General features: G+C 40.9%; 2 protein-coding genes across 20 annotated transcripts in view; one reads left to right on the top strand and one right to left on the bottom strand.

Moving 5' to 3' along the window:
• LOC137476785 (poly(rC)-binding protein 3-like) overlaps nt 1–15,978 on the top strand; it is a 498,078-nt gene extending 482,100 nt beyond the window's left edge. For 6 of the 19 annotated variants that reach the window (XM_068195176.1, XM_068195144.1, XM_068195164.1 and 3 more), the window contains one exon: nt 2,370–3,094. In XM_068195176.1, the coding sequence (XP_068051277.1) occupies nt 2,370–2,718 (349 nt within the window). In that variant the 3' untranslated portion in view covers nt 2,719–3,094. Of the gene's footprint in view, nt 1–2,369; nt 3,095–4,767; nt 5,217–13,825 lie in introns of those variants that run through there. The other 13 variants (XM_068195159.1, XM_068195136.1, XM_068195139.1 and 10 more) reach the window with 4 other exon arrangements.
• ZNF830 (zinc finger protein 830) lies at nt 10,747–22,536 on the bottom strand. The gene is made up of 10 exons (XM_068195339.1): nt 22,389–22,536; nt 22,182–22,281; nt 21,013–21,133; nt 20,435–20,468; nt 19,021–19,232; nt 18,563–18,653; nt 17,836–17,899; nt 14,731–14,811; nt 13,330–13,406; nt 10,747–12,227 (listed from the first exon to the last, which is right to left on the bottom strand). The coding sequence occupies exons 1-10, from the start codon at nt 22,508–22,510 to the stop codon at nt 12,044–12,046; spliced, it is 1,086 nt and encodes a 361-aa protein (XP_068051440.1). The 5' UTR covers nt 22,511–22,536; the 3' UTR covers nt 10,747–12,043.
• Nucleotides 22,537–23,334: the final 798 nt, after the last annotated feature.

The following is a 23,334-nucleotide window of genomic DNA, read 5'->3' as shown; positions in this document are numbered from 1 at the left end:
TGAGTAATACTGAAAAATCCTACTGGATAAACTGAGTTTTACAAAACATACTATAGTATCACATGTAGTTCCTACACCCCCAAGTCGAGGATGTACGGTGGAGTTAGAGTCTCTGATTCAGTGGTCTTGACATAAACCCCTCTGTGTGAGAAGATGGCGAGCAGCACAAGGGTGCACTGCTTAGAAAAGCTCTCTGAAAAAACTCTCTGCTTAAAAAAGCAGAGTTTTTCATCCATGGGGACCAATAAAGACTTCGGGGTAGGAAAATCAAAACTTCACCTCCCTCAAAGGAGTCTGAATTACATGCACTCACCCTCCTTCCCTCTCAGCTCCTCACAGAAGATGCACTCCTTCCAGCTTCCCAGCAAAAGCTGCTGAGGTGTTTATGCTCCATGAGCCCTCTTTTCTTTGCGGAGAAGAGAGGAGCTCGGTGCTCAAACATTTCCCTCTTTCCTCCACACTCCTCAGCTCAGACCTACTTCAGGTGTCCTTCAGATTCACCATCAGCAGCAGTGCTTTGGGAAGCTCTAGTCCAGTGCCCCCATTGCCTAGGTATCCTGGCAGACCCTTGCATCCTTGCACGAGGCAGGCGGTGTGCTGGTCATTGCCTTTCTCTGGCAGTGAACAGCCATGGGGCTGTTACTCTCAAAACCGTGTCTAAGGTGAGGAAAGAGAGGCTTTTCCAAGCCCTGTGTGGGGTGACCATGTTTCCTTCCCAGCCTGCAGCCTGGTTACAGCTGCTCTCCAAGCCTGCTTACGCAGTCCCCAACAGGGACCAGCACAAACCCTGTGCTGGGAAGCCTTCCTGAGCCTGATGAGGTGTGGGAAGAAAGCAGCAAGTCCTCTGCATGGCCAGCTAGCAGCTTACTGGCGCTTCACTCAGGAAGCAAGGAGCTGCTACACTCCTCAGCTCACCTCAGGAGCTTGACAAGTTAGTAATCGCCAAAAAGACAACCCCAAACTGACTAGGAATTCACATGCAACTGTAGCTAGCAAAGGTTTTCTAACCCATAGTACTATTTCTATGCTAGGCTGCCATAGCTCCCAGCTGGTCACCTGCAAAAAGCATCCTGAAATTAGTATTTATGTTATTTGCCAACCCAAAAGCCAGTGCACAAGCTGCAACAAGCAAATGGGCAAAGGGAGGATTTATTTAGGCAAACATTTTGGCATACAAAGAAAACAGTGTGTCCTTGGAATTATTGTATTTTAATGTCTGAAAATGTACAGAAAATCAGAAATATATGGGCCAACCTCATCTTACCTGCTGATGGGTGGAGTTAGATTAAAGTGAAGGTGGTTTGATTCCTACAGCCTCCCAAGAGCCCATCACTGCCCTGGGCTCGGAGGTCAGGTCAGTCTGGAAGTTCCTGGTGCTGGCGGGGTCTGTCTGAGGATGTGTCTGCTGTATCCATGTAGTACCTTGTGTGTCAGCTGAAAGCTTTGTCATGTTCACTGTAACCGTGGCGCAGGCTCAGAAAGGATACCACTGCTGGGCAAGCCGGGGTGTTCTTCAGTGTTCCTTCTTACTAATTTACTTATAATTAGATTGCATAAGTCTTTTGTTGTGATATTAAAAAAAAGTCTGGGGAAAGTGTAAACCAAAGTGAACACACTGGCTAATCTGGTTTGTTTTATATGAAAAATGCACATTGACATCACAGTGAATGAAATGAAAAACTAACTCACTTAAAAAACAAAAAACCAAAACAACCAAAACTTTACACCTTAAATGGAAGCAGCAAATTGTTGCTCAGTCTCCTTTCATCTAGCAAAATGACTAAAGGTATTATTCATGTCACAAAACCGACAAATTGAAAAAAATTACCAAAACCCCCCGCGTCCCCCTTTCAAAAATACCCTAATTTTGAAAAGCAAAATTCACCATACCAGTGCTGGGGAGTAAACTTCATAGTTATTTTAAGTTTTCTTTTAAGTTTCATTTTTTCCATCTTTTTGCCATTACCTGCATTCCTTAGATTTCTTTTTTTCATATGTAAAATGAACTAGCAACATCCCCTTACCCTCTTCCTTTTTCTTTTTTTTCTGTTCTGAAAGAACTTTGGAGTCTCAGTAAAGTTTTCCCCATCAAATCATAGAAAACCCTTTTGTTATTTCTCTTCTTTAACACATAACATGTTCCTCCTTTGACCCTCATTTTCCCTTTTTTTCTCTCTCTCCCCCTTCTCCCTCCCACTCGTCTGTCCCCCTCGTCCACCGATCTAATCCTGGATCCTGCCCTTTCGTGGTTGCTGCCCTTCCCTCCCTCCTTCCCTCTATCTCCTCCTCCTCCTCCTCCTTCTCCCGGTCCCACCGCCCTGGCTGAACCCTCCCAACCTGTTTGTTCCTCTTCCTCTCTTCGTTTGCAGCTTAGAGATGGCTAAAGTCAGCACCCAGACCGCTTCCGTCACGACCCCTGTTGACCTCAACATGAACCTCTCTCAGTCTGCCACCCCTACCTCCACCCCCACCTCCATGGCCGTGCTGGCGGCCGCCTCCGCCGCTACCGTCAGTACCCCCCCTCCCCTACCAACTCTGCCAACCACCCACTATGCCGTTCCTGTCTCCAGTCTGCTTGGCATGAAAACTGTCCCACTCCTGGCACTAAATGCCGCGGCCGCCACGGGGGCCACGGGGAGTTTGTCCGCTTACACTGCCAAAATTCCTTCGACGAGCGGGGTTAAGAAATCTGACCGCCAGAAGTTTGCTCCATATTGAAGGGATGAGACACAATGCAAGCTTTGCCAGCTCTGCCAAGAGTCTGTGGTAGATCCTAGTTATCAAGGAAACAATACGGCATCTTTTCTTTTCTGTTCAATTGCTAGTGTTAACTGTTGCCGACTCAAGTCGTCTTCCGCTCTCCATAACACCTAACACCAGGCACCACCTACCAACTAGTTCCAACAGCCAGCAGGTGCCAGCCCGGGCTCTTTCTCTCTCCCCGCACACCGTCCCTCTGGCCGGGCTGCGCCCAGCGCCGGCCCTCGGCAGCCCCACAGCAAGGCAGGGCTACCCCCAGCCCGGCAAGGGAGATACAGTGAAGAGAAGGGAAAAACGTAAATGAGGCAAAATGTGACAGCCGGGTCCTGCTCCGGCAGTGCTGCCCGGCATAAAAATACACTTAGATCCATTTGCAGGGATCCCTCCAACTGCAGAGCAATTCCTTATGACAAACTGGCATCTCTGATGTATTTCTTCTACTGCTAGAACATGCAAATCTGGCACTTCTGATGATCACTAGCGCCCCTGCAATGCCCTGTGAAGTGCTGCTGGCCCCCTCAGTCATTCTGCTGCTCCCAAAAGGCCTGGAGACCCCCATCCCAAAATCTGCCTACGAGCAGGAGATGGTGGTTAGGAGGTACCAACTTCAGGTGCTTCTGCCTACAACAAATGAAGCTTTCTGGTCTGAGAAAAACTGCTAAATTAAAATTACTGTAAAACAATAAGGAAAAAATACCAGGTACCTGTGCCCTTCCACATGATTCTTTTAAAGGGTGCAACCATTTTTCTCTGCTTTGGAAAAACATAATTTTAAGAACTCTGCTTTAGGGAGGGAGGGAGAGAGACAGAGCAGTCTCCTCCTTTTGCACTCAGATGTTTTACATATACCGACACAGTACTTATTCCTGTAAGTACTTCAGAGCAAGTACAAACCAGATGCCGTCACCGTCTCGTATTTCCTCTCGTGTATGTTTTACTCAGCCAAAATGGCCATTTTTCGTTAGGTTTCTGTACAAAATACATCCCTGTTTAACTCCCCACTGATCATGCAGTCAGGTTGTATGGTAATAATGGAAAACATGTAGCATTTTAGAGTTCATTCAAAGGCTGCTGCCTGGACAGTTCCCATCCCTTTACCAAGCACTTCAGGATGCTCAGATTAACTAAAACGAGACAGGTAATGGCAGCCAAAGCCAAGAGAGCTGGGGAATGGAGTGGCTGGTTGCCAGCTGTTGGAACTAGTTCTTAACTGCATTTTATGTTTGTCCATCCACCTTCTTTTTAATTTCTGTTGCATAACTCAGTAATGCAATATTCTTTTCCTCACCACTTCCAAATCCAGAATCCCATTAGCCCGCCATTTTCATCCACTCTGCACTCCTTGGACACAAAGCTTTAACAATTGAACTGTATTCAGTGCATTTTAATATAAACTAAAAACACAATGCAAATGCAATACTTTTTAAAACATGGTATTTCAAAGTGTGTTATTGTATAGGGCTCAGTACTATCTCAGTATTTTGTGTCATTTCTGTATTCTGTGGGCTTTTCTTCACCTTAGCACCTTTGCACTAAGGTTTGTCACTGTAACCATTTGTAGAACTGCCATTGTTACTATTTGCACTTATCCGAATGGGTTTTTGGTTGGTTTTGTTGGTTTTTTTTTTGGTTTTGTGGTTTTTTTGTTTGTTTGTGGCTTCTTTTTTTTTTTTCCTTCTTTTTTTTTTTTTTTCTGGTTGCATATAATGAAGGAAAAACTGGGAATAATGTCAAGGTATCACAGCTACTTAAAAGCTCTCAAAAACTGCTGTAAAATTGTTCTGGGCTATTGTAACTGTTTCAATAACTGACATTTAAGGAAAAAAAAAAAAAAAAAAAAAAAAAAAAACCACCAACCTCTGTGTGAGAAAACATGCCTGCACTGAAATGCTGTTCTATGCTGGTTGTACTCAAGTGGTATTTTTTTAATAGTGAGAAGATTTTTTTCTTTTTTTTTTGCCTTTTTTTTTTCTTTTTTTTTTCCTCATTTTTGTTCCTACATTTTAGGCTGTCTTCAGAAGTTACTGGCCTGGGGGCTCTGTAATGTATCTCATCATGCCCTAGTGCATTAGCCACCAGACAGGACTTTTCCAAAGCCCCATGAGACAATGCTTTCTATGGACTAATCTACAGAGGAGTTTCTGCCATTTCTAACTTTCTTATTATTCTGAGACATCAAAAGAAAACACTTCCTTTACTCTTTAAGCAACTGTGCTTCCTAACTCTTGTGTTGCTTTCATTACTGTTCCAGTTTTAACACTGTTGTGGTTCATAACATAAAGCAAAGACAAGTTCTTTTCGGGGGTTGATTTTCATTGATGTTCATGCTTTGGCTAATCTGTATAAAAGCATGGGCCATTAGTGTTCTAAACCACTGTATTCAGCTAGAGACTCGACAGTAAGTTAAATGAGACGTTTTTATAAATAAATTTTTTTCCTGATTAAAAACCAAAAAAGACGTGGTAGCTTTGTGCATACAACTGTTGTGTTGTTTAAACTTTGTTCTTTGTAACTGAGTTGCTAACTTGTCATTGAAGAAGCACTATTTTATGGATTGTCAAACTAAGATCACAGACAAATTGCTTGTTTTCAATTAATGATTAAAGGTTTCATATCATCACGCTTAAGGTCCCAGTGCTCATTGGGAAACAGTGCAACATCTGTGCAAGACTGGCAACCTTAGTAAGGATGTTAGCCCATTGTCAGGCATGATGAGTCTCTTCAGGACTAGAGGGAGCCAGATTGTGCAATTAGTAGAGTAAGCAGTATTTCTACAAAACTTGATTTGGTTTTTAACAAAGTTGCTCATTGAGAACTTCTCACACTGCATAGAAAAGACAAATTTGGCTTCATGTTGCAAGCAGCCACTGATTTGTATCTCTGGTCTTTTCCCAGACTGAGCTATAGATCAGATACTGGGAAAAGGAAAACAGGAACAAAAGAATGAACTTGGATGCTGAGTACTGTATTACTAAGGTGCTTTGTAATACGTTCCCAGCAGCACTGTCCAGTGGCATCAGCACCTTTCACCCTGCCAGGAGCCAGCCCAGCAGCTGGGAAGAGCACGGCAATGGGCAGTAGGATGGGGAATGGAGAGCTGAGCAGGCCCAGGAGCTGTCTCCTCCTGCCCTGACACTCTGCTCCAGCTGTTCAAACCCTCCTTTGGATCTGCTGAAGCACTGCAGTCACAGCCTCGAGTTCTCTCTTCACACACAAGCAAAAGGAAGGGGCTGGCCCCGAGCTGTTGCTGCATTACAGCACCCCTGGCTGTGCTCTGGCCACTTCTGCTCTTAGGGCGTTGGCAGTACTGTCACAGTACCGGTACTGCTCTGACCTCATGAGAAAGCAGGTTTTTGGCAGTGCAGGAGTAGCATCCTTAATGACACAAGACTGACTGTACAACCTCCATCTCCCTACTCTGTTAAAGGTCTCTACCTGCCTTCAGGGATTGAGCTTGGGGTCCAGCTTCCCCTCCCTGCCTGCACTGAGCTTTTGGGGCATACCATGATTATTCCCCATGGTCTCCAGGGTACAGAGAGCTCTCTAGTCTGAGCCTGGAACCAGGGCACAACCAGGATGTGCATGCAGACTTGGAGACCTGTAGAAATCAACAGCTTTCTCAATACAGATGCAGCCACAGAACAACCCCTAATGATGAAGGTGCCAAGGGGCATTACAGAACAGCTCACTGCACCCCAGCACCCAGGAGGCCTTACCCAATGTTGATAATTAGCTATTCCAACCCTTAGAAAAACTATAGGCTGTAATACTAATATGATAAAATTCTCTGTTATTATTGCTTAAAATATATTTTTATTACATAAAATGTATTTAACTTCTCATTCTTGAAAGGAGAGCTGAAGCTGCTTTCCCAGCAGAGACCTCCATAAGTCTTCATTTCTTCAACAGCAAAAGCTATTTTTATGGCTAGCCTGGCTACTGTAAATTAAATATATATATATATATATATATATATTATTGCAGCTCAACACTAAGTAGGGCAAAGCTTTGCTGTCCCAGTAAAGCTGCCAGGCAAAGGGCAGCAGCAGCTCTGGGGTGTGTAGTATCTTTCACATTAATAATTTACATGTGCCTTGCAGAATTGAAAGATTTAAACAAACTAGTGCAGGGGCACCTTTGTGTGAGGAATGAGGAGAAGTAAAATAAAGACACATGGACTAAGAAGGAAGTCTGAGAGGGTTTTTGCAAAAACACAGGCAGAAATATGATAACATCTAAGCTTATTTTAATTTCATTATTTTAGTTGGAAAATATTTCTGAATGGCAAGAAAAAGCTCCTAATAGCTTTAATATACAAAACAGACAAACAAAAGACAAGGTCGTAAAGAAAAAAAAGGGGGGGCGGAAGGGTAAAGAGACAGAAAAGTAAACCACTCATGCCCAAAGGTAGATAAGAGGAAGCATGTACTTGCTGTGAAAAGGTCACTGCCCACACAAATGTGAGTTTCCAGATGAAAGACAGCACAAATTCTGCAGCTTTTGCGTCATCAAATTGGAATTGGGTTTCTGGAAACATCTCAAATGAATTCAAGCAGCTCTGTTGTGTTTCTCAAGTGAAAAAACATTGACAGCATGAATGTTGGCTGGAACCAGAAGGAAAATAAGCAAAGTTAGTCCTCTGCTAATACACAGAGTGTTTTCTGTTCTCAGGCATAGCCAGAGGGCATCTGCGGGCCCCAGGGTTCACATTTGGGCCAGTTAAGCTCCTAGGAAGCAGCAGTGTCTCACTGGTGCCATGAACAGAGGCACCTGGGAAGTGTCTCAGTCTCAGAAGGCTGCACAGGCAAGGTGCTGTTTGTTGAGTTTCACAAGACAGTCTGAAAATCCAATTTCTTCCACAGCCTTAACACCAGCTGAATGTATTTCAGCCCTGTTTGTATTCCTGGGACAAGACCTTCCCCTTCTGAAGTGAGTGTCATGATTATCTAGATGTCACAATGCTCACTGATCCAGTGGCTCAACAGTGGCACAGCTTCTGCAGGGAAGACTGTCATTGTCAGGCTGCTCAACTGGGTTACACAAAGTGTGTGTTCAAAGGACAGCATCGAAAGGAGGGATTTGAACAGAGATCTCTTCTATTCCCTGTAACTTCTGCAGCCACCAATGATGCAAGGCATTACTGCGTCCACTTTATTTTTGGAAGACCTGGTTTAGATGTTTACAAAAAAGAACTGCTCGCATTTGTTTTCCCAGCTGTTGGGCCAAGATAATTCCAATGAACTGATGAACAGAAGATCAAATGAAAGCAGATAATGAAAAACTGCTTCACACCTGAAATTTCCATCTCTTGGCCCGAGCAACACTTTCTAGGGATGTAAGTACACACTGCCCTTCTTGGCACTGAAGTGTACTTAATTCCATGGTTCCAGGAAGGAATGCAGTAATGTTGATTAAATCAGTTTCTGCATCAGTTCATGTGTCCTGTCCCCCTACAGACTGGCATGTGTCTTACGACAGTAACTGAAATTAAAGAGTCAAAGTCATTTGATGGTACCTAACAAAAGGGAATTTCTGTAACTTTACATACATTGTGGTTTCTAATGACAGCTACAACATGATTCATGCAGGCTGAATGTCTGATTTTCTAGGGCAACCTTTATGGATTATAAGAAGAAAAGTATTTTTAAGTGCTGAAAATATTTTAGCAGTATGGCTTTTCTCATTTCTAGCTCAATGTTTTTAAGATGATAAAATGCAGAGAATCTAATTATAGTGGAATGTAATAAGCAAAATTTGTCTCTCCTCAAACTGAATTTATTGGCAGGGGGCCTGGCCAAAGCTAACGTTAATGTTCTTTTCAATCAGTATTTGCAATTTGAAACAAATTTTAAAATTAAACACTGTAGTAGAGGAGAAACAATCACATTAGCAAATGAGAACATTGGTTTGCTGTTATTTGGGTTTGTTGGTTTTGTACGGTCACTTTTGGGCTCCCCTGTACCAAATACAGACCTTGTTCCACATCTAAGGCGTGACAGCAGCAGCTTATTTCTTCAAAGCAGGAGAGAAGTTAGCACAGCAATTACCACTGGTTTTTACCACTGGTTAGCACAGCAAATACCACCAATTGCCTGCCTTGCCAGAGGAGAGCTCACTACCAGCAGCTGTAGCTATGGTGAGCTGCTCCCTGGAACTCCATTTCAAACATGCAGACACACACATCCTGCCCCTGGAAGTCACTTACAAGCTCCAAAACCACCCAGCTGGGGAATCTTAACTACTTTTTGGTGGCATGAAATTCCACAGTTTCTAAGTTTGGACAACTTTCCATTATTATATGAGTAAATAAGGATTACAAATGTCTTCCTCCCTAACTCCAATATTTCAGTTTTCTGCAAGTCCTGCAGACCAGAGAATTAAAATAGTCTTCCTAATGCCAATTAAAATTTCATTCTTAATAGTGGTTATTGAAAGAGCTAGTTATTAGAATTACTTTCATCTTAATTGTTAAGAAACAGAATTCAAGGAAGTTAAGAAATGAGAAAGAAATTAAGTAAGTACATATTTTTAAAAACAATCATTTCCTCTGGTTAACAATCTATCTGAATAGCTCATCAGAAGTACCTAAAATTGTTTTCTAAAACTGAAGACATACTTAAGATTACAAATTATCCCTATGTTTTTCTAAGATACAGGAGATTATTTCCCTTAATAAATTACCTTGACTACTAAATGAGGTTAGGCTACTTCTCTCTTGTAGCCATGCTTTCATTACTAAAAAGCAGGATGATTTCTTGCCCTCTTGGCACAACAGCACATGCACGTCAGTGGTCAAAAGGGATGAAGACACTTCCGTCATCTTCACAAAGCTCTCTAAAAGCTTTTGTTTCAAATGCTGAAGAAAGGTACAGTTGTATGCAGTAAGCTGTAAAACACTTGGATAAAACAATGTTTGGAGATCTGTGAAATTCCTCGAAGGAAGAGAGCACCAACTCCTAAACAAGACACAACCAAGAGGGATGGATGCTGTCACTTCCCCAGCAATGCTGACACCCCCTGGCTGGTCTATCTTTACCCTTTCAGCAAGTTATGCAAGGAGAACAAGTAGAATGACGAGTGATCTGGCGTTTATTCCTGCCATCTTCTAATAACAATGGGGTGCACTGGTTTGGATTTGAATGTTCAAGATCCCTGCACTGTAACTAATACCTCTAAAGATGAAGGCAACTGGACTAAAACAGCTTAACTGTTTTGATGCTCAGTTAATTGCCTACTCATCCACAGCTGAAACCATGATTTGCAGATTTATGTGCAAGATGAAAGTAAAATTACAGAAAAATGTACAAAAAGGTAGTGCAATTTATAGACTCAGAGATTAGCATTTTTATATTGTCAAAACATGCATGTCTGGATGCTCAGTGTAACCTGACATTCATTACATCTGTTTCTCGTATATTAAGTCAAATACAGAGTGGTTCTGAAGTTTAAGTGTTAACAAGCTTGTGTGCTTTGGTGAGTGGGGTCAGTGAAAAGCAAAGATAAACAGAACAATCAGAAACTTAGCTTAGCTTTTCTCAGAGGGAAACTGGGGGACTGTGCTTTGGTTTGTTTTGAAAAAGACTGTCCTGTTAATATTGCACCATCCTATCAGCTGGAAGTTCTCTTTACAGGGATAAATGGATCTAGAGATTTTTCACTGCAGCATGACAGGCACCTTAGACATTGAATGTTTGAATGTTTCATGCTTTACAAAGACATTTTATTTCAGTTTTGGTCCAGCTAAGTTTTCTCCAACTTGTCCAAACATTCATTATTTATTTCAATATTCTCTGAACACTTATTCAGTATTTCAATACTCTCTGAATGTTGCTATCTCAGTGACAGTCCTAATTCATGTAAGACTTCTTGTGTCACATCAAACATTTCAGCAGCAACAGCTACTTACACTTCCTCTTACTAACATCTGTAAGCCAGCACATGTGAGCAGGAAAGTGTGGAAGCAATAAACCACTAGGGACCATTGCCTGAATTTCGACAGCTTTATAAATAGGAAGAGCTGAACCCAAAGATCATGGAATTTGGGAGTGATAAAAACGCATTTCACTATAAGGAAAGGGCTTCTGCCATATCAAATATTTCCCCCAAAACAGGCAAATCAAACACCTAAGTTCAGTTCTAATCTTAATTGCTTGGTTGATAATCATCTCTGAGTCAAGTAACTGGAATGCTTTCATAAGAGCAAAGCTTATTTTCTCCCTTTAAAATCTCACTTTTAAATCTAGAATATTAAAAAAATGGTTAACCTGTTCTTAACAACTTTACTTTTTGATATCAATCAAGCCACACATCCCTCTTATTTTTAAGAAGTCCTCAGCAAATTTGAAATATTTGAAGATTTACAAAGTAAAAAAAAAAATAAAAATAGACACTTACCAAAGGTAGCTCTGCTTTCCATGTCCCAGTCTTGTCAAGTTTGTTGGTTCTTGGTTTTACCTAATCTGTGTTTATCAAAACAGAATCAATTGCACATGCTTTCTGTGCCTAAGATAGTATTTTAAGAAAATTTCCAGTATCTGCAGTTATTATTTTACCTCCTCAGTCTCCAGTGCCTTCCTCTCAGGCATTTTGTCACCCTTTCATTAAGTGATGCAGATATGTAACCACTGTGTTCTCATCCCTCTGGTTCAAGACGTGTGAGGTATGCTACATGATGGCTGCACTAAGCAAAACAGGAGACTATAAAGAAAAATACTCAGCAGTGCTATGGCACATTACAGGCTATACACTGTGGAGAAGCTGTGGCTCAGACCTTCTGAGCTTAGTCCTTATATACACAGAGAAACTGTAACAGACCCTAAAAATATGTACATATTTTATTGGGAGCTGGGGCAATGGACAGAAGGGCACCTATAAATTTAAAAAAAACCCATAAATGCATAATATTTTCCCTAAACCCCCAATCTGGGAAAAATCTGTAGACTATGCACTTCTACAGACAATAAGCCAACTCTCAAAATTGCCAAACTGAGCTAATGCTTCCAAAAGCCTAGAGATTCTTTACACATTTATTAATCCCACTAAAATACTTCTGGTAGGAAACCAGTCATTGAAATAGGAAAGGTGCATTCAGTATTGTAAAACATTTGCAATATACAGTTTTTACAACAAGTAACACACCACTGTAGATTTACAAAATTTTTTTAGTAAGCTTGGCTCTTTACCTCACGATCCTCTTTAAATAAATATTTAACAAAAGAATCTCCCTTCTTACAATGGAAGTAAGACCACCGATAAAAAGAGTGTCAACCATGTTGCAGAAATGCTACAACAAAGCCCCTTTCACCCGCCAGTCTTGTGACAGCAAATCCTGCAGTTCTTCTTCATCTTCACTACCAACATCCTCCTCCTCTTTCTCTTGTGCTGCTCTTAATCTCATGGCTTCCTTTAACTTCTCCTTCATCTCGTCCTGGCGGTTCCGCAAAAGCTCAACACGGCGGTAGCATTCGCTGTTGGAAAGTGAAACACCTGTTAACATTTGGGGCCTTTCCACATTAATTTGATCACCTCCAGTGCTGGATTTTGCTTCTGCAACTTTGGATAAAGAAGCTTTACAGCTTCCCATCAGTGAAAAGGAAATAAGCTTTCTAGATGATAGTGTACCTTCTCAGTGTTCAGCAAGTGAAAACTCTCCTCGAGGAGAGGTTTGGTCAGTTCTCTAGCAATGAGATCTAATCCAAATACTTAACAACTACAATACAGTCACAAAACATTTTTCAAAAAGCACAGAACCAATATCCACTTCCACATAAGAAGGAACGCCATTCTTTGCTCCATTTATGGTTCTCATGAGAGAAAGGTGTAACATCAATTATCAATTTTGATAACATAGTGGTAGCATCTCTGAAAATAAAAAAAGCAGCACAAAGTGTTCAGATTCTTTATTTACATTTTAAGTAAACACAATCCAAAAGTTTCAGGTTTCCATCTCTTTCTTTTCAGTTGCTACCATTGCCATTATCACTGTTAATATCAGTGTGTCGAGCTACATGAAAATGGTAACAAACTTCTCCACTGAGCTGTATTTCAGATTATTTGAGTTTAAACCAATGCCCATCCAACCACCACACCCACCATTTCAGCAAAACAAAACCAAACAAACCGTTTCATGTAATGAAGTGGATCACTCCACAAACCTTTAAGTAAACTTCTACTAGAATTAAAGAGGGTTTGCCACAGGACAGGACATTTTCAGTACAGGAAATGTTTCTTAAAAATGTTCACATAAATTCTACATCCATCAGATTTCCCGGGGAAATACAAATTAAGACATTAAGCCACTTGTCAGGGGAAGAGGGACAGTTTGTTCCAAAAGTTTGCCTTGTGTACTTTCAGTGATCCCAGTGCATTCTCTCTTTGGAGAAAGTTACAAAACTTTGTAGCAAAATCCATGTCTTTATTGGGTATCACTCTGCAATTTGAGGGAGTCTGGCCTTCAAATGATTAATGAAAGGTAGTATCGCAGATTAAAAGTGTTTTTATCACTCTAGTCAAAGAGCAATCCATTACTGCTAGAGAACAGAGAATTTGAGGAAAAATTGATCTACTTACATCTGCTCATCAATTTCTCCAATCTGGCGATCTAGTCGTCCCTCCTCATCATCTTCTGCCACTATTGCTTCTGAAATCTAAACCAGAAAAGCACTAAGAAAATTCACCTTCATCCTGAATTCCACTTCCACTCCTTTACAATGTCTGTGTCCTCCCCTGCTCCCCTCTACGTGAAGTTAGTGTCAATCTCCTCTATGTATATTCCCATCTTTACAAGGGCAAATACAGAAAAAAAAATGGTCTGGTTTAATTTGAAATGGAAATGCTTTTTCTTAAAATCAAAAGTAGTTTGGCTGCTTTGGGGCTAATCTTTGGAAATTTTCAATACACTACTATTTGAAACTGAGCATAAACAAACAACACACACCCACAGTCTGAGGCTGAAACGGGAGCTCTATCCCAGTGCTTGGGACTTGAATACACACCACTTATTGAACATACTGTTTAAATATTCCCACTAGATCCCGAAGTGTTTCTAACCTGTTATTTTTTTCAGCATATACTTTCTCAAATCTGAATGTCTGGGAGATGCTATGCAATCAATGGTCCACGCATAACTGAGAAGATTCCTCCTAAGCTGAAGAATTATCTGAATGGCTTATGCTAGCAAAATGTATCCACCACCGCTTTTGTATGAACATTCGCTCTGTTTATAGTGCTGACTGCTTTAAAATGAGCAATGATACATTTTTCTGCACCACTTTTCTCAGCAGTTGACATATGAGTAACTATTTACAATTAAAATAATTAAAAGGATAGCAAATACTCTAAGGCAAGACTGAGAACACCAGGTAATCTGTAGTACAGTTTTAAATTCTACACAAGGGCAGATAAACACCTGCTGCAGGAAGACTTTCCATAAAATGGTAAACAGTGAAAAATTGAAGCACAGAAAAACTGGCCATTTTACGTGTCTCAAACTCTTTTGTCACCTTCCCAGATTTTGGAGTTCCTTTCCAGTACATGTAAATTAAACATGAAAGCCAGGTCACCTACACTTTATAGATACTTTTTTAAAAAGACAGAAAAATGGGTAGTGTTTTTAAAAGTTAAAATGTGAATATAGAGCTAAAGAAGAGCCCACAATTGTGTCCTGTTTGGATACAGGACACTGATCTGAGGTAAATGCTAGTTAAATAGTATTTAAATAAAATACAGTGTAACAAATGTAAGTAGATGCATATAACTGGATCTTGATTAATAGTTTTCAACTTAATTTCATTTAAGTGGAAAATACAAGGAACCCTTTGCTCATTTATAAAGTGCATTTAACCACACACTGCATTGAAACAAACAGCTGACAAATGCAGGTGTCAGCCATTCTGCAGAGCTGCATGAAACTGTTGTTTTCCTTATTGTGTATAGTATTTAGAATCAATAAATATAGATTCCATTACTTACTGTGTTGACCTGTCGCATTGCCTTTTGAAATTCATCCCATTCTTTGTCCATCTGATCCTTTGGAGCATCAACTTTTCTCACCTAAGGAACATGGAAATTTATAAATTAACAATTTAAGTCTAATGACTCTTTGGGGCACTGTAAAAAAAAATCAGGAGAAATATGAAAAATTATGCTGTGTTATCAGAAAAGTCTGGTTGATATATTTCCGTTAAAGTAATGGATATGAGCGAGAGAATGCAGCGGCACAATGGTTTCAGAATTAATATCTGACTCTGCTCCTGGATTAAAACAACATCCATGATTGCAGCATTAAAGAATAATTATTGACTAAAAGTGGCTGGTGTGGAATGTCTGGAGCAACAAAAGTGAGTTTGATGGTCTGTCATTTCACTGTGTCAGGTGATAACTATTAAATTCTTCTGTAAGCTGCCTGTACAATTGCATACAGTAGCCATTTCACAAGACAAAAAGCAGTGAATTGTTTGCCTTTGGCGTAACGTAAAGTATCAAACCTTTCAGTCACTAGTCTGCTGGTGTTAGGTAACCTGACTGTATTTCAAATCTAGTCTAATTTTGTTGGCTAACAGAAGAAAATGTACAGCTACACACCAATTTTAATGACATGCAAAGCTTTCTATTCTGTGGTAGATGGCATTTAGTACTATGACATGAAGTCTGAAAAAGTAGTAGTGGTAAGAATGTGTTTAAGATCTACAGCCAAGGTAATCAAAGCCAGATTGTGCTTTTAATGCAAATAAATAAACAAGGTAGTCTACCTGTGTAATTGAAACTTCCACAATTCAAGACTGGAAGATGTGGCATATAATATATTTTAGAGGACAGATTATGCCTGACTCAGGACTGGTTAGAAATTATATAGCAAGGAGAATTAAGCAGTTTGAACATAGTAAGTCATGACACCATCTTTTTTGCATTAGTTTTATTTTCCCTTTATTCATTCTGCTCTTTTGGTGACATGTTAGACATCACCTTAGTAAAGACAGTAGTTTGGTGTGTTTTGTTCCTGAGTGATCATACAAAATCAAGTAGTATGAATTAAGTTTATAGAATAAATTAGAAGCTTCCAAGCAAACTCATACTGGGAAGTAATAGTCATCATTTCATTTTTCTGTTCTGTTATTATTTCTGTCATATGTGTATGTACTGTGTTATTATGCATTGTGGTTGTCTTTTGTAATTCATAATTATTTGTATTTCTTACAATAAATTTAAACACTAAAGTTATTCTTTTTTCTTGAAATATTTATCTAATCCAGAATTTATGTGCTTTACAAGTATCTGATGCAAATAACAAGCATTTTTCACACCCACAATCTCCCTTTCAAATGCCCAGTTAATTCTTCACATAATTATTTTGTGTATGATTCCAACACAGAACCACTACAGCCACCTCAATATAAACGATGTCACAAACATTTTCCTTCCTCCGAGTATTAGTCACACTCAGAAAGGGCTGATTAAAAGGAAGAGCCACTGCAGGCAATTCAGTGGAACAAGTAATCGTTTGTAAATTTATCAGTGCAGGCAACAACCAGAACAAAGGTCACTAACCAGTGTCCTCACAGATGTAAGCAGATTCTCTTTTCCTGCTAGGTATTCCCGCATTCCCAACTTATGATGAAACTAAGTATTTGAAAAACGTACTCCTTCAGTTAGACACAAAAAAGAAAAAAAAAAAACCACTAGCCAAAGCATGGCTTTTTCAGCTACACATTTCAATATTCAAAATATCATTATTCAAAACTATTCACATATGGCAACACATGTGCATGAGTACTGCCAAAAGAATCTTGCCAGAGCAAATAAAACACCTAAGCCTGTTAGCTGGGCCGGTGGGACTAACTGAACATGAAGAAGCATTATTTGCAAGGTCTCCAAATTAGATGTCATGGTTTGGCCTCACAATGCAATTTAAATACACCAGCATCCTTCCACTGTGTGAACAAAGAAATATACTCAAAGAAAATAAAAACTCTTAGGCCTATAGCACTATATTTCAATAAAGAAAGCAAGAAAGCCATCAAATCTGTGGCAAATTTTACAAAACAAAACAAAAAAAGTTTGTGTTTCCAATACCAGTGTTTATTTTGGTCACCATTTGGCACCGTGCAAGCTGAAATATAATGTTTTTGAATTCCAAGATTTTTAGTTGTGGGGTTTGGTTTTTCTTTTTGTTTTTTTTGGGTTTTTTTTGGTTTTTTGTTTTTTGGGTTTTTTTTTTTTTTTTTTTGAGAAACAAGGTGAATACCCATATTTCCTTTCTTTTATGAGCATCCTAAAACCCCAAAGTGGTAAAAGACCAGAGGGCTGAAAACCAAGTTCACTCTTGTGGTGTAACCAGTACTACAGATGACAGCATGTGCCATAATGGAGCTGTTTTCATTCCAAAAGGATGCACCCTATCAGTCACACAGTGACTCAACACTTTTCAGCAGGATCTCATAAAGGACATTATAGAAGTGTTCTATCCCCAGTTCCAAAGCAAAATTGAACGTACAAATTAAGTGAACTGCTTTTCCTGGGATGACTCACAGAAATAAAGGTAGACTGTCCAAATCTCAGTTCAGTATTCCAGCCAACAAATGACATTCCTTTAAGAGTCACAGAGGAACCCTAATCAAAAATACCTTCTAAGAGATGACTTTAACAAGCTCTTCCTGCCCACCTCCATCCATTTTCATGTTTTCTAATTCACACAAAATGAATGTTTAAAGCTGCACCAGGAGAGGTTCAGACTGGGCAGTATGAAGCATTTCTTTACCAAGAGGGTGGGCAAACACTGGAACAGCCTTCCTGGAGAGGTGGCCAATGCCCCAAGCCTGTTAGTGCTTAAAATGCATTTGGACAGAGCCCTTAATAACAAGTTTTAGCTTCGGTTCAGCCCTGAAGTTTTCAGGCAGTTGGACTGGATGATTATTGCAGGTCACTTCCAACTGAAATAGTGTATTCTAGTCTAAATAGTTCAGTCATTTTCCTGTATTCCAGTATGACTGATTACCTGGAAAAGCATCCTTACTACTTCAAAAATCATTACAACTGGCAGAAATAAATCCAGTAGCATAAAACAAGTAGATCACTTACTTTTGCATCCACTTCAGGATCATCAAAGAAACCTTCTGGCAAAGCTTCAGCAGTGTTTTCTTTCCTGAAATATTTGATTACTATTAGCCCAAGTTAACACTTTACAATCTGCTTTCTGCAGAGTTAAAAATAGTCAAGAACGAAATTCATAATCCATTGTGTAAGTATGTAGAAACACAGTAAGATTTTTAAGCCTTTAATTTTATCTACAACCATCAAAACCTCCTCCTTCGGCTTGGTCTTTCCTCACTTTGAAGGAACTGCACAGAAAGGTTTAAGTCTCACTGTTGAAACAAGAGCTGTAGCTTATGCTTCTTAAACTGTTCTTTCCAGTGTGCTGAATACCCAAACATTATAACAACACTGTTTCTACTTCTGAAAGGCTAAAGCACTGTCTAAAGGAGTGCTCAAGTGAGTTGAACCATTACCATAGAACAAGCAGTTTCCTTTAAACAGTGGAAAGCAGTGGTTGACATGAAGCTCCCACAGTACCCTGTGTTAAAATTTGCAAAGAGATGTCAAACAGACTCTGTATGACATTGCTCCATCTCTTCTCCTGTCCCTAGGGTGCAAGATACCTGTCTGAAATAATGCCTGAGGCTCACATATACATAAACCATTCTGAATGAAACATAATAAGTTCTAAGTGATCACAGTCTCTATTTCCTGGAAGATAAACATTTATTTACAATTCCTAAGACTATCAATATTTGATTTGACTGCTTACCTTTCAACTACCTTCTCTTGTATCTCTGCTTTCTGTATGGATCCTGAATGGGAAACTATAGGAGCAGCTGGAGTTTTGGTGTCAAAGAAGTCTATAGGAAAGAACAGAAGTCTATGACAAAAAGAACAGCTGTTCAGGCATTTTCTCAAATTCCTACTAAACAGGAATTTTAGTTAGCACCTAACTGAATTAAGGGAAGAACAGCCAGATGTTACTTCCCTTGGTAGCCTCAAACAACTAGAACATAAAATCAAGAAGCAACCACCACATAATAAAAGGAGATTCTTTGCTAGTTTATCTCTACTTTCAATATTACACACCCTCACCATCACCTAATGGCAATAATTAGAAAAATAAAATAAAAACCTTTCATCATCAGTTAAATCACAGTTTCTCCTTACAGAGATAGACACTATTAATTACTAAGAATTACTAATTACTATTTCAGTCAGCATTACCTGCAGGCAGAGAATTAGCTATTACATCTTGAGTTGGAGGTGGAATTTCCGTTTTATGCACAACTGAAGATTTGCTTGATTGTTCTTGTTCCTCCTCTTCATCATCATCGTCGTCATCGTAATTCCCTGACAATAAACTGGGACCTGGGCCCTTGGAAAGCTGTACACTGGCACTGTCTTGCTCTGCTTCATCAAAAAAATCTGCTGGCAGCCTGGTAAAGAGCCCGCAACACAACTGTTTGAAACTTCACAGCAATGACTCCAGTCCAGCACCAGCAGCCCAGTCCCTCTGTGATCAATGCAGACCGTGAGATAATGAGCAATGCCCTGAGCTGCACAGCTGCCAACACAGCCACTGTCTGAAGGCAGCACATGCTTGGGGCTCTCATTTTAAGTCTGCCAGAAATGTCCAGGTTAATTCTAAAAAATATTTTAGATCCGTTTTTCCGTTTGCATATTCACATTAATAAAAATAATCCGTAACAAATTGGAATGGTGGTTGAAGTAATTCTTTTTCCACCTACTAAGTAATTTGCTATTTATTTTGGGTAGCTAGTGCTGTCCAGGACTGCAATTCAGAACAGCCACACAGGCTCAGCAATGAGAAAACACAGATTTGCTGGAATAGCTGCAGTCTGCAAGCCAAACATTTTTCCACATTATATTTTAAACTAATTATACCAACAAGTTCAAAAATGGACAAACCTCTCAAGTGTTAATTTTGCACAAAATTCAAACTCCTACAAGGAAAAAGCGAGTGGTACCTATGCAAGGTAGTAATTTATCCTGTGAAGTGTAAACGAGACCCACAAGTGTCACCTGACATCTGCCAACCCTACAAAGATGTCTGAATACCATCAGAATTTTTCAGGGGCAGCTGAGATGCTTAACCCGACCCCTTGAAGGCAAATACATTCCTGTATTTGTACAAGTTCAACTGCAGCATATGCATCTACATGAATTTTAGGTGACAAAAACCATCCTAATGAAGATCTGTCATTTGTCAGTAGTTTTTGTTAATAAATATAATGTAATTATACATTCAAAATTTGTGTTAACTTCAGACTGCCACCTCTTCTGTAGGATCTCAGCATTATTAGAGTACATGCTACAATCTGGTTATGTTCAAGCTGTGCAATAGCACCACATGTCAATCCTTTAAGGTCTGTCAGTGACAGTGAAAGAATTCCTGTTTTCTCAGAGAGTCTTAAGAGTTGATACAATTATGTCCACCCAGGAAGATGCTGCCATGTTCAGGAATATACAACTCTGTTAGAGAACAGGCAGAAGCAGGGATCTGCTGACTCTCTGAACCTTTGCCCCTGTCTAGGAAGCAGAGACAAGGAAGAGCTGGATAAGAATGCAGCCATTGGTAGTTAGAAAAAATTCACACATAATAACAAGATCTACTTACCCCGATGAAGACGTGCGTGGCTTTTCATCTGTACCTGTACAACAGCCAAGAGTCACTTCTTAAAATCCAGGCTTTTAAAAGAAACATCCCCCTGACTTCTATGACAGCACCAAGTCCCCAGATGCATATGTATTTATCATGTCTCATATATTTACATGTCTGGTAGCACCGAGGAAAAAAATTAACTGTCTTTCCTTTGGCAAGAACTTTGGTGCATGGTTTGAGGAAAACCAGTGACTTGATTCCACTGAAAAGGAATAACACCACTTCTAGGCAAGTGCTCCTACTGCTTAATTTACACTGCTTCTCGATCTATTTGGGCCAAGCCCACAGTTCCATGACCTAATTTAACCCAATAACCCAGAAGAAAACCAGGTAATCTTCCAAAAGCACAGTTCTCTCCTGACACAGAACTCACAGAGAAAGGGCAATCAAACTTTTCCCCTTTTCAGCAGCAACAGGCTGACATTAACTGAACAGTCTGGTGTATTCATACTCACTTCCACAGGAACAAAACAAACCAAAAACATTCAAGATGTAAAACTGATGGATCCTGGCAAGCATTTCTCTCTCATTACCTTTTAGTCTCTTTAGGTCTGTATTTTCTGTCTCAACTGTTTTTCTCTTGACAGGATGAGACGATGTGCCAGCAGATGAGCCAGTGGCTGTCTGCTTTGTGCCTTTTAATTCTGCAACTCTCTGTAAAGAAATAGAAATTTGGGACACATTACTAGCAGTAACTTCTGGATTGCAGCTTAAAATACAGAGTTTTTACAGCAGCTCATCAAAGTGAGCTAATACATTTCTAGAACAGTATCACTGAAACAGACACCACAGGTACCAAAACATAGACTAGTGCTTCTGTCAGCCTCTGGAATGATGTGACATGGAGGAAGAACTGACACTCATGTAAGGGAGGCTGTAGCAGTAAGAAAGAAATGACAGAGCAGTGACACTGCCAGCAGTAAGGCACTGGAGAAAATAACAGGAAAGCTGGATTTATTCTGTGGTCCTAGAATATTAAATGTTTTAAAATTAAAACATGGCATTTTAACAGCATGACAGACATCACCCTGCTTTGCCACAGTCATCTAGTCTGAATGCAGGCAATGAACTGGAACCCCTCCGTTCCTTTGGTCTTTTCCTGAGTACTTGTATAATTAAACATAGTCTTTTAGTTTTTGCTAAGAAGTAGCAGCAGAACTTAAAAAGATTAAAAAAAAATGGGTTGCATCCAAGTTACAAATTCCCTGACTTGCTTTACAAGTTCTTCGTATTTACTATTGATTTACAAAGAAAAAAAAAGTGTATTTTCTTAACCCCACATAAGCTGTCACTTGACAGCTCACAGGTCCCCAAGCAAGCCCGGGAAGGCGGGGAGGCGGGGGCGGTTCCAAGTCCGAGCTGCAGACAAGCGACAGCCAAAACCTGTCGCTAAGGTGGGAACTGCTTCACCGGAGAAGCGGACCCCTGAAAAACACGGGACCCCCTTTTTAAGGGCTGGCTTTTCAATCCCCGCATGGGATTTAAGAGAACAGAAGCCAGACGGAACAGCCAGGCTGGCTGACCCCCTCATCCCGGCGGGCGCTGCGCTGCTCCCACTGCCCACAGAGCCAGGAGTAGCGAACCCCAGGACCCCGCTCCGGCGGCGCGGCCTCTCCCCAGCCCCTCCCCTTCCCGGTGCTGTCCCGGTGCTCCCGAACAACAAAGCCCGGCCGAGACCCGCGCCCTCCGCACCGCCGCTCACCTCCCGGTGCTGCTTGCCCAGGACGTGGGTCTGCCACAGCAGCTCGCTCTTCACGGGCGCGTTGCACAGGGTGCAGCTCAGGTGCCCCAGGCTGTTGTACGTGTCGGCCGCGTTAAGGGAAGCACCGTGAGGGGCGCGGACCCCCTCCCTCCACCCCTCCCCCCCACCCTCCTTGCCGAGCTCTAGGGAGCCCGGTGCTGAGGATATTTGGCGAAAGGCGAGTCGATGCGCTTCTTGCCGGCGTTCTGGCGCTGCTTCTCCCTCATGAGGCGCCGCAGCTCCTCCTGCCGCACCTGCTTCCGCCCCGCGCCCGCCCCGGCCGCCGCCATCTTCCCCCGGCGCGCAAGGGCGGCGCCGGCGCCCGCCGTGACGTCACCGGGAGCGCGCCGGGAAGAGAGCGGGGAAGGAGGAGGAGGAAGAATAATGGATCCTTCTTGTTCGTCGTCTTCCTCGGGATGTTCCTTAGTTAAGCCTTTGGAGCACCAACAGAGCTCGACAGACACAGCAGTCCAGCTGTGGGACACGGCTCTGAATAAACTGCCTGAAACGTACTCCACCCCTCACGCCAAAGCACCCAAATAAGTAAAAAATAATAAACATTACATCCCACACGTCCAGATCCAGAAAACAGAATCACGGGGTGGGTCAGGTTGGAAGGCATCACAGTGGGTCATCTGGTCCAACCTGCCTGGCACAGGACTGTGTCCACATGGTTCTTTAATATCTTCAGTGAGGAAGACTCCACACCCTCTCTGGACAACCTGTTCCAGTGCACGGTGTGCAACACAACCGTGTAAAGTACTTTATGTTCTTTTGTTTTGAAAAAAAAAAGCCCAGCTTTTTTAAAGTTCTATGCCTTTGCCAATGCTGGTGTGAAAAATGCATATTTTATGATTGGCTTTTCACAAATATTAAATTGAATACTATATGTATTATGTTATATTGATTAGAAGTGCTGTATTAACATTTTAATAGTATGGTAAATGTAGTTTTGTAGTTAAAATAGAACCTATGTATGTGGGGTTTTTTTTTACTAACTCAAGCAAGAGATGAGATAGTGAAGAAACTCTTCACACAGAGATGACAATGAAGGGGGCCCATAAAGAATTACTGCCTCCTTATCAGAAAAGACAAACATTCTTCCACCTTCTCT

The sequence above is a fragment of the Anomalospiza imberbis genome, chromosome 1 (genome assembly GCF_031753505.1).
Source record: "Anomalospiza imberbis isolate Cuckoo-Finch-1a 21T00152 chromosome 1, ASM3175350v1, whole genome shotgun sequence".
NCBI classification, from domain to species: Eukaryota; Metazoa; Chordata; class Aves; order Passeriformes; family Viduidae; genus Anomalospiza; species Anomalospiza imberbis.
Note: the sequence above shows the minus strand (reverse complement) of the source record. Positions and strands in the feature narration are given on the sequence as shown.